General features: G+C 36.9%; 1 protein-coding gene across 3 annotated transcripts in view; it reads right to left on the bottom strand.

The window, feature by feature from the left end:
* The window catches only part of TTBK2 (tau tubulin kinase 2), a 113,939-nt gene extending 101,392 nt beyond the window's left edge, over window positions 1-12,547 (bottom strand). For all 3 annotated transcript variants that reach the window (XM_077764584.1, XM_077764585.1, XM_077764586.1), the window contains exons 1-2: window positions 12,450-12,547; window positions 7,361-7,508 (exon numbers count right to left, since the gene is read on the bottom strand). In XM_077764584.1, the coding sequence (XP_077620710.1) occupies window positions 7,361-7,508; window positions 12,450-12,518 (217 nt within the window). In that variant the 5' untranslated portion in view covers window positions 12,519-12,547. The remainder of the gene's footprint in view (window positions 1-7,360; window positions 7,509-12,449) is intronic.
* Between the last annotated feature and the right edge of the window lie 2,011 nt (window positions 12,548-14,558).

The raw sequence follows: 14,558 nt of genomic DNA, 5'->3' as shown, positions 1-14,558 counted from the left end.
TAGGAAGAAGGCTTCTTTGATGAAAAGATATACTAAGTAAAAATTACAGTAAATTTATAATACTCTGAATTCCCAAAACAGTAGAACCACCTATATCCAAAAATAAAAAACTTCTAAACCAAATAGAAATGATTTTCTGGAAGATCCAAGTGATTGTCTTCTATAACAATAAAGAGTTAAATCTCTACACAACATGGTTTGGAGAATCTAAGCTGCAGTCATCCAAAGGTGACTTTATTAACTATTTACTCTTTAACAAATTATTCCAGAACCTCAATACTTTTTTTACTTAAAAAAAAAGTTTATAAAGAAAATAACCGGAAATAGAATAGTTATGTTATCCTATTCTCTCATATCACCATTTATAAATGTATGTTATCACCAAACACAAAGCTATTTGTGCTACCATTTTGTTCCTGAATATAATATAAACGTCAAGTTTTTAAGTGTATATAGCTCTTTAAATAGCTTGCAATTTAAAAGGGAACACAAGTGTATTTTTATTTTATTTAATTTTTATTCTTTTTTGAGAGAGAGGGAGGGAGAGAGAGAGACAGAGTTTGGGTGGGGGAGGGGCAGAGAGAAAGAGAGACAAAGAATCCAAATCAGGCTCCAGGCTCAAACACAGTAAGATCATTACCTGAGCCTAAGTCGGACACTTAACCAACTAATCCACCCAGGTGCTCCTACACTTTTTTTTTTTTAATGTTTTATTTATTTTTCAGAGAGAGAGAGACAGAGCAAGAGCAAGGAAGGGGCAGAGAAAGAAAGAGAGACAAAGAGAGAAAGAAAGAGAGAAAGAGAAAGAGACAGAATCCAAAGCAGACTCCAGGCTCTGAGCTTATCAGCACAGAGCCCGATGTGGGGCTCGAACCATGAACCAGATCATGACCAGAGCTGAAGTAAGACACTTAACCAACTGAGCCACCCAGGTGCCCCCAACACAAATGTATTTTTAAAAATAAACAATTCAGGAGCTCCTGGGTGGCTTAGTCAGTTAAGCACCCAACTCTTGATTTCAACTTAGGTCATGATCTCATGTCCTGGGATGGAGCCCTAGCATCGAGCTCCACACAGACTATGTTACCTGCTTGGGATTCTCTCTCTAGCTTTCTCTCTGCCCTTCCCCTGTATGTGCACACACACTCTCTCTCTCAAAATAAATAAACTTTAAAAAAATACATAATTCAACATGGAGAAGGGCACTTGTCAGGATGAGCACTGGGTGTTATATGGAAACCAATTTGACAATAAACTATAAAAAAATACTAATTCAAGCATATTGAAAAGTACACATTAAGAATAAATCAGACAAAATCTAGTGGTTAATAAAACCTACAGACAGAGGGGCGCCTGGGTGGATCAGTCAGTTGAGCGTCCGACTTCGGCTCAGGTCATGATCTCATGGTTCATGGGTTCGAGCCCCGCGTTGGGCTCTGTGCTGACAGCTAGCTCAGAGCCTGGAGCCCGGTTCAGATTCTGTGTCTCCCTCTCTCTCTGACCCTCCCCTGCTCGCGTTGTCTCTCTCTCTCAGAAATAAATTTTTTAAAAAAGAGATATGCCAACCANTACCGTATGTTTGCACATATAGGTGGATTAGGAGGAAGCTAACAGAGGACCATGAGGGAGAAGAAGGGGAAAAATAGTTGGGGAGAGGGAGGGAGGCAAACCATGAGAGACTCTTGAATACGGAGAACAAACTGAGGGCTGATGGGGGTGTGGGAGAGGAGAAGGGGCGGGTGATGGGCATGGGGGGAGGGCATTTGTTGGGATGAGCACTGGGTGTTACATAGAAACCAACTTGACAATAAACTTTTTAAAAGAAAAATAAACTGACAAGATGAAATAAAAGAAAAAAAAAAGAGATATGTCAACCAAATGCAATGTGCCTGCAGCATACATGCATCTTGATTTGAACAAGTTAACAATAGGGTATTTTTTTCAATTAATCTAATATTATTGAGGGCATTGTCCTGAACAGTTGACATTTATCACTTCATCCTTACAACCGTCCTATGTGTATTGTTAATGTTCCCTATTACCCTCGGGGATTTGGGCTGGTAGGTTCACATGGCAGTGGATGGTGGAGCTGGTCCTGGCTCCTCAGGTGTCACTTTGTTGTGTCAACTACAGTCTATGTTTTTCTATATATTATACTTCTGCCACTTCCCACTGGTCAGTGCTGTGGTCAAGAGACAAAGCATGCCTCCCAGCCCTGCTCACTCACCAGTTCTTCCCTCCCCCACTATCAGTGCTGACAAGGTCTCAACAGGCCTCAAAGACAGAGCAATAGGATATTTTTGATACAATGGAGAAAATTAAACACTGCAAAGATTTTTGATGGTATTGAGAAATAATTTTGTTAGATGTTTAAAACTACTGTTTATGTTATTTTTAAAAAAGGAGTACCCTAACATAAATTATAGATCTTAGTTAATAATAATGTATCAATACTGGCTCACCAATTATAACAAACATATCCCAGAAGCAGCACCAGGATGCAGAAGGAACCTAGTATTTCTTTTTAAATATTACTCCAGCAAAGTAGCAAAGAGTGTTGAAGGAGTAGGATATAGCAGCAACAGGACTGGCCAAGTGCTGATACATCAAAGTTGAGTACTGGGTACAAAGAATGTTCTTTATATAATTATTTCCACTTTGTGTATATTTAGATTTTTTCACAATAAAAATTAGGGAAAATAGAAAATTTGAGATTTGCCTATCTTGCTGCAGGATTTTAGCTATGTATCAAATTTTGTTAAAAATAGAATAGGAATCTTTTTAAAAAGCATTGATGGTAGGTTTCTGAGCTATTGCAGAATTACTGGTGGTAAGTCTGAAATCATGACACAGAAGGTTTTTACCTCTTACACAGCAGTGCAGATAAAATTGTACTTACTAAAAAGACCAAAAAAAGTGGTATGGTGAGATACAGCTCAAGAGGACCCTTAAAATGGAGAGGTGAAGACAGCTAGGATAACACTATAAAACATTTACTGAAGATGAGAGAGAAGAAAGAAAATGGAATCTAACAGACTAGGGAGGCAATTATCCCCTCTGCTCTAAGTTTCAAAGCAACTGAACTGAAAAACAAAGGTTTGAAGATAGTATAGTCCCAATGGAGACAAGGAGGAAACACAAATAAATTATACACAGATGTATATTAATAAAAAGAAAAGCTTATTAAGTTGTATGGTTCTATTCATGGGGCTACTTTACAAAATAATAACTAAGTGTAGGAGAAGTACTATCTAAAAGGCCAATAGACATGGTTTAGTCTACTAGTAACTAACGTATTCAAAGACATTTTTATTTATTTATTTAAGTTTATTTACTTATTTTGAGAGAGAGGGAGAGAAAGAATCCCAAGCTAATAGCATAGAGCCTGACACAGGGCTGGAACTCACGAACCAAAAGATCGTGACCTGAGCCGAAATCAAAAGTTAGACACTTAACCAACTAAGCCACCCAGGTGCCCCTCAAACACATCTTTAGAAACCAAATACAATTCAGGATTCAAACTTGATTCAATAAAGAATTGTAGGATACATCCAGAATGGTTTAGAAAGCTTTGAAAATAGAGTAATCTGATATGGTAGCATAGGGGAGGTCATTTAGAAGAAAAGATGGGGTAAAACACTAAGGCCTTCACATGTCAAGGCTGATGAGAAAGGCTCATACTAGTGATGATAGTTCTGCATAAGCTAAGGAAATGCAGGGTTAGTAAATACAGGAAGTACTGAGAGAAAATTGAGAACTGAAGGAATCCAGGAAAAATAATTGTGAGAATTCTGAAAAGAGAAATTGATTTATTACAAGGAATAAAACTCTTTATTTTATTTATTTAAAATAAATTCACCTTATGATGTCTTTTTATCTTATAAAGAAACAAATCCTTATATTACCAAAAATTGAGCATCGGGGTGCCTGGGTAGCTCAGTCAATTAAGCGTCGGACTTCCCTCAGGTCATGATCTCACGGTTTGTGGGTTCAAGCCCCGTGTCAGGCTCTGTGCTGACAGCTAGCTCAGAGCCTGAAGCCTGCTTCGGATTCTGATTCTCCCTCTCTGACCCTTCCCTGCTCATGCTGTCTCTCTCTCTCTCTCAGAAATAAAAAACTTTAAAAAAAATTTTTTTTAAATAAAAATGGAATATCAGTTAAAAACCAACCAATCCTACAAGAGATCTATATGATGAAAACTATAGAAAACTTATGAAGGAAATTGAAGACGACACAAAGAAATGGAAAAACATTCCATGCTCATGGATAGGAAGAATAAATATAGTTAAGATGTCATTACTACCTAAAGCACTCTNAAAAAAAAAAAAAAACCCAACCAATCCTGGGGCACCTGGTGGCTAATCGGTTAAGCATCCGACTTAAGCTCAGTTCATGATCTCACGGTTCTTGTGTTTGAGCCCCATGTCAGGCTCTGCACTAACAGCTCAAAGCTTGGAGCCTGCTTTTGATTTTGTGTCTCCCTCCATCTCCCCCTCCCCCATTCACATTCTGTCTCTTGTTCTCTCTCAAAAATAAACATTAAAAAAAAATCTAAAACCAACCAATCCTTTAAAGGGTTAGCCTCTGGTTATGTATAGTCTCCTTATACTCTTAATCTTTTTATTGGGGTCACTGATAAGAAATCATTATATCAAAAGGAAGGCAAGCAAGTCAGCTCCATAAAAATGTCCTCGAAAAGGTCCAAATTCTAAAGCACTTTCAACAAAAAGAGGTTGTGAAGCATTAAATATGCAGAAGACATTAAGCAAGAAAGCCAAGAAGATTCAAGGGCTGCCTCACTGAAACAAAAACTTAAAAACAAAGGAAGAAATACAGACCAGGAGATAACAACCCATTTATTTTTTGAAAGTAAAGGATTCTTTAGGTAGGAAAAGCATTTCAGTTAATAGTATGAAAGATAAAATAGCCAGAAGGAGGAGAGACTCAGCATCCAAGAGTCTCCAATTCATCCATTAAAAGGTACTAAAGTGGGGTGCCTGGGTGGCTCAGTTGGTTAAGTATCTTATTTTGGCTCAGGTCATGATCTCGTGGTTTGTGGATTCGATCCCCATGTCAGACTCTGTGCTGACAGATCGAAGCCTGGAGCCTAGTTCAGATTCTGTGTCTCCCTCTCTCTGCCTCTTCCCTGCTCACATTCTGCCTCTCTCAAAAATAAACATTATTTTCTTCCCCTTCCCTTCCCCCATGTTCTCTGTTAAGTTGCTCAAATTCCACATGAGTGAAAACATATGATATCTGTCTTTCTCTGATTTATGGCTCTTAGCATAATACCCTGTTGTTCCATTAACACTGTTGCAAATGGCAAGGTTTTATTCTTTCTTATTGCCAAGTAGTATTCCACTGTATATATAAACCACATCTACTTTACCCACTCATCAGTTGATGGACATTTGGGCTCTTTCCATAATGTGGCAAACAGAGAGGGAGGCAAACCATAATAGATTCTTAAATACAGAGAACAAACTGTGGGTTGAATGCGGGAAGGAGAAAATGGGTGATGGGCACTGAGGACGGCACTTGTTGGGACCAGCACTGGGTGCTGTATATTAAGCGATGAAGCATGGGAATCTACTCCTGAAGCCAAGAGCACACTGTATACACTGTATGTTAGCTAACTTGACAATAAGTTATATTTTAAACAATAATAGGGGCGCCTGGGTGGCTCAGTTGGTTAAGTGACCAACTTCGGCTCCGGTCAAGATCTCACAGTTCATGGGTTTGAGCCCCGCGTCAGGCTCTGTGCTAACAGGTAACTCAGAGCCTGGAGCCTGTCTTCCCTGTGTCTCCCTCTCCCTCTGACCCTCCCCTGCTCACGTTGTCTCTCTCTCAGAAATAAATAAAACATTAAAAAAAAAGGTGAATTAAAAAAACAATAACAATAAATAAACATTAAATTTTTTTTTAAAAAGGTATTAAAGTTATCTTTAAGCTTTATCCCATAGAATCCTGGGTAAATTGTGGTCAAAATAGGCAAGAGAACCTACTGAAAGGCCTATAGAGCTGTATCATGCCTCACCTAGAAACACCTTCTCAGGGCCAAGTAGGAGAAAGGTGAACTGGCACTGTGCAGGCCACACTGATGCTGCCATATTCTTATGGGCTTGTCTGAGAGTCAAAGAGATCTAGAATCTGAGCAACCCAGGAATTGGTAGCTCCAGCCACACATATTTGTGGCCTCTATGTCACTGAGCTGAGAACAGCTCCAAAGAAACAGGAAATAAAGAGAAAAGGAGAAAAAAAGAGAGCACCATCGTTTCCCCTATTCTTCCTTCTCCAGTTATGGTTCTTCTAATAGTATTGATTTATCCACTGCTTTCCTAATTTCTCATGTTTTGGGAAAGCTAAGTTTGGGCTAAAAATAACTATTAAGCAGATCTATAATTTTATTAGCATTAGGCTCTAATCAAATGAGCCAATTATTAGAGAAACCTGGATAATCAGAAAGCTTAGGCAAAGGGCAATGATTAAAAGAACAGACATTGCCACAACACATAATACACACACACTTCATTAACTTAACATAATCTACTATACTAGAATTCCAAACATCAGGAATTCACAAAGAGCACATTCACCCTAGAGACTACGTAGCCATGAATTTGAAGGTCCTAGGTTACAAAGCATTTTGTGCTTGCTATTTCTACCAACTACAATTATTTCTACTAATTCTACCAACTTCCTTTGCTCTATATGTTACCACTTTATTCCTTTAGATACTAATGAATATCTCATAACAATATCAAACCTTCTAGAGCTTAACAAGATCATTTAATGTGCTAATTAACCCATTTAATTTTTCTTCAGATAAAACATTTAAATATGAGTAATATCAGATTATATCATTAAACTGAAAATACAAAGATGAATACAAACTAGCAATATATTCAGGGTACTACATGACTGGGTTAAAGTCAGAAAAAAAGTTATTTATCCTTATAGTAAAAAATAGGAATCCAAGTAGAAAANCAGTATGATTTGAAGGCAGCTTCCTTAGTGTGATTAAAGCATATTTACACCCAATGATATAAGTAGAAACAACTCAGAGGTATTTATGTTTAGTGATTTAAAAAAAAAAAAAAAGGCAAATTTTTACCAAAACAGACTTACAAAAACACTTTCTAAAGCAGAATGTTTTAGGTAATTCCCAATGTCCAATTAGTCTAAGCAATCACTATTTCTACTCCTACTAGCTAGTTATAAAATTTCCAAGAGAAAAATGCTAAGCACTTTTTATACAGAGCTGATACCTGATTATTCATTAATAGTTTGAGAGTAATTGAGGTTTATAAAAGTAACAATAAATTATAAATTGTTTGGTATATCATGCAAAGTAGCTTACCTTGTAGTTTTTTCAGTACAGCAACCTCCATTTTCAGAACTTGTTTTGGTTGTTGAGCTGATTCTACCTTCAGTGCAACATTTTCCCTGGTAAGCATGTCCAAGGCATCGTAAATTTCTCCAAAGCCCCCACCCCCAATCTTCCTCAACTGCAGGGGAAATAAGAACACACACACATAAAATTACTAGAATGTTCTAACTGGAAGCCAATTTGTCCTTTATATTAAAAAATAATATATAATTTTACTATCCCTATTTGAGGATACAAGGTCTCAATATTGTTAACTGAACATATGCCAAGAAAACAAATGCCTAAATTATCACCAAAACCTTTTCCCACGGTTTTACCCACAAAAGGTAAATGAAATTATTTGAGCCACAATTTTAAAATTTGGTCTACAGCCAGCATCAAGAATGTCAGGAAAAAAAAGCATAGTATCTGAAAGCTTCACTTGCCACAAATGCCCCCAACAACCAGATATGTTATTTTAATTCTAAGGCAACATTTGAAAACTTTTTAAATCATGAAATCTTTTGGCCAATCGAAATCATATCCGGAACACAGGTGAGATGTGTATGTGGAGAGGCTGGAGGTGGGAGTGAGGCAACCAGAGCCCAGCCCTCTGAGCACCACTCATCCTCCTCTCTGAGGCACTGAGCAGGCTCCACAGAAGAGACAGAAAACTCCTGTTCTAAACTATCCCAGAGTTCACTATATAACTATATGCTCAGATAAGACAAAGTCTAATCAAATAAAACACTTTCAACAAACACTTAATATCCTTCCTGATAAAATGTATTAGCTTAACTGGGGAATACCAGGATCTCTGAGTATTACAAGCAAGTTCTCAAGTGTTAGTGACAACTGAACCTGTAGAGCTATGAGCACCAAGATGGGTAATATACTTCAAACCAGACACAGCATGGAATTAGCCTTCTTCTATTTCCTCAAGGTCTTCTCCTTTCCACATTATCAAACATCTAAGATGTGATATAATGCAGAACGTCCTCAGGGGAGGCACAGAGTCCTAAATCCTAACCACCCCAGAGGACTCACTAAGTTCTACGTCTTTCAACACTGCATCTGTACTGATTACTGCCTCGGGGCAGATTTCTCGATCTTCTGAATTTCTACAGGAATTATTTGCTTAATATTTTAATCAGTTTACTAAGCTAAACACCTCAGATATCACTTGTAGTAATTCACTGTACTGTTTTTGACTTTCCACTGTCAATGTCCTAGCTTCCTAGAGTGAAACTAAGCTTCTTCAGAAAGCCACACCTTTCTATTTTTTTTTTTGTTTCCTCTATATCAAGTGGCTACATGGTAACTATATAATTATTGCTAAATAACTATTCATTGCTTTGTATATGAGAGCCATAATCCTTTATTCCAGTTGGGTGATGGGAAGAGATAGTATGAGGAGCTCTAGTATGAGCTCAGGATTAAAAATAAAGTTCCAAAACTTCATTTCAGGTAAGTTGTTTTTTTTGTTGTTGTTGTTGGGCCCTGATCAATGCTTATGATTCTTAATATCTGTCCATTAAACAAAGCCTAGTATAACTTAAAAACTCATAAACAGTACCAAAGGGACATTTTTCTCATTATGGAGAGTGGTGAGAGGTACCTTCATGTTTTACCTCACAAAAACCTTACCAAATGACAGAACATAAAATCTAGACCAAAGTAATGATATTGCTCCTTAGTCTACTCCTATAATGTCATTTCAACAAGAGTGGAACATTAATATTTTTCACTGAACTTGACAAAGCACTAAGACATCATCAGTGTTTATAAAGCAGAAAGCTAGAGGCAGTTTAGTATGATGGGGCTATGTAGATTAGGGAAAGAATAGTGGAAAGGCCTGTGGCAGACTGTGTTTCCCCCGGATGAGGACAATGCCACTCATCCCTTTTTGCTCTTCTTCAGTGTGGCCTTGCCACTCACCCAAGATATAGTGCCTATCACCCACCCTCTTAAGTCTGGGTAAATCTTGTGGCTGCTTTAACCAACAGAACATGGTGAAGTGATACTGCACCAGCCCTGAGAATAGCCTGTAAACACCCCTGTAGTTTCTGTTTCCTATCTCTCAAAAGCCAGCTACCATGTAAAAAGTGTGACCATCTGAGAAGCCACAGACCTGTGAAGAGGTCCTAGAAAATAAGCCACCAGGGATGAAAGTGGGTAGATTAAGGAACTAAGGACCTTTAAGTCACCAAACAATCCATTTGGAAGTTGGATCCTCTAACCCACTCAACCCTGCGAGTGCCAGATGGTTAAGGGACAAACCATCAGGCAAACTCGTTTCAAATTCCCAATCCACAAAATTATAAGTAAAAAAATTATTATTGTAAGCCTCTAAATTTTAATGTAGTTTGCTCATAATGGTAGATAACCAAAACACCATCCATAACAATGACCCTATTTCTTACTAAAATGTCACTATGCCTCCCAAATTGGGGGGACGTGTTCAATACATATATTAGTTCTAATTATCAGGAAAGAGCAACTAAGCCAGGAGTAGCTTCATCTGTCACCTTTTGATATGTCTACTGGAAAGAACCAAACTTTATCACAGCACTTAATACAAAGCACTCACCAAGGAAACATTCATTCCTGACTTACATAAGAGATTACCAATTGCTGTAATCTCCCTGCACCAATCCATGATGACAACATGGTTCTCTTCTTATATTTACTCAAGTAAAGTTTCAAAGCCAACTGATTTGCCTAATTGGTAAAACACTGTATTCTTAGAAACAAACTTCGTGTTTCTAAAGGAAGAATCTTCTTCTAATCTGTTGACAGATTAAGGAAATCACTAGAATAAATTTGCTAAACATGGTAATGGAACAAAACTCTGATAAACAAAAGACTTGGTAGTAATAAAATATATATTTAAATACATCTGAAACAAAAATTGTTCCTTGAAGAACAGGGAAGATGGCAGATTCCAAATCCAGGACAAGAAAAGACATCAAAGGACTATTGGGATCATGTTGAAAGACTCAAGAGACAACTTGAAGGGTGTCTCCCCTTAGTCAAATAAGACAATTTGGGAATCAATAAGGATAGTAACTACAATTGACTGAAACATATGAAATATGCTTAAATCGATACTTTCTTGACTACCTATTTTTAAATATTTCAATGGAAAACAAGTGGACAATAAACTATTAAAAAAATAATAATAAATAAGTACATAAATAAATAATAAAAATTTCATTGGTCACTTTTGGAAAATGCTAGGGAACCAGTTCATTATTTTGAAAACTGGTAAATTAAGAAAAAGAATTATGTGTTTATTCTGCTTTCCTAATCAAAATGTATCTCGGCAATCAAATAGTTGATGGCAAAAAATTTCTTTGTAGATGTACTTCAACTAAAAAAATGAAGGAATTTTTTTCTTTTAATGTTTTATTTATTTCTAGGAGAGAGAGAGAGAGAGACAGTGTGAGCAGGGGAGGGTCAGAGAGAGAGGGAGTCACAGACTGAAACAGGCTCCAGGCTCTGAGCTGGCTGCAAGCACAGAGCCCGACGCGGGGCCCGAACCCACGAACCGTGAGATCATGACCTAAGCGAAAGTCAGACACTTAACCAACTAAGCCACCCAGGCGCCCCAAATGAAGGAATTTTTATGGCTCAGTAGGTTAAGCATCCATTTTGGCTCAACTCATGATATCCTGGTCATAAAATCGAGCCCCATGTCCAACTCAGCACTAGGTGTGGAGTCTGCTTCAGATTCTCTCTTTCTGCCCCTCCCCTACCTACATATGCATTCTCTCTCTCTCTCTCTCCCAAAATAAATAAATTTAAAAATGAAGGAATTACAAAATGTCAGCAATCTGCAACTAACAGACCTAGAAAATGATGATCAATACTGCTACAATGATAATGGTCAATAGGACACACAGTGTCTTGATGGGTGATAAGACATTACGTGCCTCCTAATGAAAGATCACAATATGGATCTTTCTTATGGAAAAAAAATGCCAACTCAAACAAACCTGAACTCGGGTCTAATCAAACCTCAATAAATACCAATTTAGGGATGCCTGGGTGGCTCAGTCGTTTAAGTGCCTGACTCCTGATTTCAGCTCAGGTCATGATCTTAGAGTTCCTGAGATCAAGTCCCACACTGGACGTTGCTGATGTAGAGCTTGTTTGGGATTCTTTCTATGCCTCTCTTTGCCCCTCCCCTGCTTTCTCTCTCTCTCTCAAAATAAATAAACAAGAATTTACATAAAATGCATGAGACATAGAGAAACCTATTAATACTCCATGGAAGAAATCAGAAAAATCCAAATTGGGAAATTCTACAGGTAAATGACCAAGTTTCTTCTATAAATAAATTGTAAAGCAGCAAAGAAAAATGAAATCTAGAAATTAAAAGATACTTAAGTGATATCAACCAATTGCAACACCCAGGCTTTATCTGGATTTGATTCACACTGTTAAAAATAATTTACAATATGGGAAACGTGAAAGCTGGAAAGATACTTAATGACATTAAAGAATTACTACTTTTTTAGGTGTGATAATATTATGACTCCATTTTTAAAAGAATTTTTAACCTGTAGAGATACATAATTGAAGTACACACAGAAGAAATACTAGGGTAAAAGATTTGCTTCAAAATATTCTGGGAGGGAGGTTAAAGAGATAAAGCAAGATTGACTATAAATTGATAACTGCTTAAGCTGGGGCATGAGTATATGAAGGTTCATTATATCAGTCTCACTACTTTTATGTATGCTTACAATTTTCCTTAATAAAAAGTTCCTTAATAAAAATAAGAAAAAGAGAAGTTCATTGTACTGTATTTTTTCTCATTCGTCTTTCCCTAAGTACACTTTTATCTACTTTACTCAGTATTAGCTATCAGTGGTTAAGAAAACTGACTACTATATAAAGCAAGAATTACTGCATAAATAGGACTTAATCACAGGAAAATAACCGAAAACAACCGCTTTAGGTATATTAGCAATATATATGTATATATATATTATTTCCCAAGGAAACACTCTTTTTATCAAGATACCAAAAATTACCCTGATATGTTCTCTATCAATCTAAGAGAGATACTCACCACTTTCCATCTTTCTTTGACCAAGACTCCAACACTGAGAATATCTGGCTGCTCTCCTCCTCCACTCATTGCAATTCACTGATGTGATAGAAAGATTACACAGGCATCCAGCTCCCAAGGGTGGTTTCCATTTAACCTAAAACAAAAGAAACAGGAGCAGCATATCAGGACTAATTAATTAACACAAATATTCCAAGCCCAAGTAGCACTATTAATTCTACACATTAATTAGGTTGCTTTGCTGGAAAGGGGGTAAAAACCCCACAAACTCAGTTCCAAAATCTGTTCAGTGCATATATAAAAAATATCTTTCCATTACAGATGCCTATGACATTACAAATGCCTTAGACATTGCAAAAACATTATGATACAACACAGAGATAATTTCACTAACTGAGATTGCTAGACTATAGAGCAAGCACAGTGTCAATGGCAACTGACCCAGACATACCACCATCCCTACTACCACATAATGCTAAAGAAAAAGACATGGTACCTAACTTACAAGACACAATACCTAACTTACAACAGCTTAAAGTTTAATAGGTTGTAACTTAGAGCTTATCCTCATCAGAGATCATAAAATTTTAATGTTACATAATGTACATAATGCATTCAAAATACATAGGAAATAAACATGAGACACAGAAAAGGACTGTTGATTAGTTCCAATACAATGATACTTAAAGAAAAAGAGGATAATAATATGGACAGCATACCTAATGAAAAATGAAAATATAGCAGAAAAATCCGGCCTAAAGGAGATAAGATGAAAACTGTAACTTTACAGAACTAAAAGAAACTAAAAAAACAGCTTTAAAACAACGTAAATCATAATTAGAAATTAGGAAGACATAAAAAGAAAGCTGGGCTAACTCAGAAAAGGATCAGAAATGAAGACTCTACTAGAGGAGACACATGAGAAGACATCATACAAATTAAAGGAGAAAAAAGAAGAAAATGAAAAAGAAATTTTAAAGAAATTTAAAAATAAAGTGACACATAAAAGGCGAAGTAAATACAAAATACATAATATAGAAGGCCCCCAAAAAGAAAACCCATGCTATGAAATAGAATACTAGCTACTATAATTCAAAAAAATTCTGCAAATTAAAAGAAAAAGGCTAAATTTGCATACTGAAATGGTATACCAGTGACATATACCTGGGAAAACTCAGAAGATCAACATCAACACACAGTCTAATAAAACTACTGGATTTCAAGGGGGGAAAACAATCATTGGCATCTGTGCAGATAGTCCAAATTACTTAAAAGGAAAAGAAAACAGACACTGGCACTGACAATAGACATAGGCGCAAACAGTTTACACAAGCCAAGAATGAAATTATACATTTAAATACCTAAGGAAATAAAATATAAGCCAAAGATGTTCTATACAGCTAAACTAACATCCATGGCTAAACGAAACAAACAGTTATGAAACACAGAACTCAAAAAACACTGTTCCCAGGAAATGTCCCTAAGAATCAACTATATAATAAGTGTCAAGACAATCAAGGAATTATGGTAGAAGGTTTGGCATGAGGAAAGGCCTGCAAAGGCCTAAAATAGTAGCAATGAGTACCTCTGCCTTCAGATTGTGGACTTTAAACATCATCTCCCGTTAAAAGAAATCAGGGCTCCCTGGAGAAATGGCTTATTCCAGGTCTGACAGAGGAAATTGAACAGAATGAACTTGAGAAATCTTGTAAAATCACAAAACAAAACATCAACAATACTATTACAGGCAGGTCAAAGCAAATCAGAGCCAGGAGAAAGGATCCTCATTTGCCAAATTTCTCATTTGAGCATATATAAGAATGGTGACTGCAATAATTGGAAAATATAAAAAATACAAACACCAATGAGTTCACAATGACACTCAAAAAAGGAAAAAGAGGGGCGCCTGGGTGGCTCAGTTGATTGAGCATCTGAATGTTGGTTTGGGCTCAGGTCCTGATCCCAGGGTCATGGGATTAAGCCCTGGGTGTGCATGGAGATTCTCTCTTTCCCTCTGCTCTGCTCCCCCACTCGCATGCAGTATCTCTCTCTCTCTCTCTAAAATAAACTTCTAAAAGAAAGTAAAAAGAAAATTCCTCTTTGGTCATC

The sequence above is a fragment of the Crocuta crocuta genome, unplaced genomic scaffold, assembly GCF_008692635.1.
Source record: "Crocuta crocuta isolate KB4526 unplaced genomic scaffold, BGI_CrCroc_1.0 scaffold102, whole genome shotgun sequence".
Taxonomy (NCBI): domain Eukaryota; kingdom Metazoa; phylum Chordata; class Mammalia; order Carnivora; family Hyaenidae; genus Crocuta; species Crocuta crocuta.
This window is presented reverse-complemented; position numbering and strand designations above follow the sequence as displayed.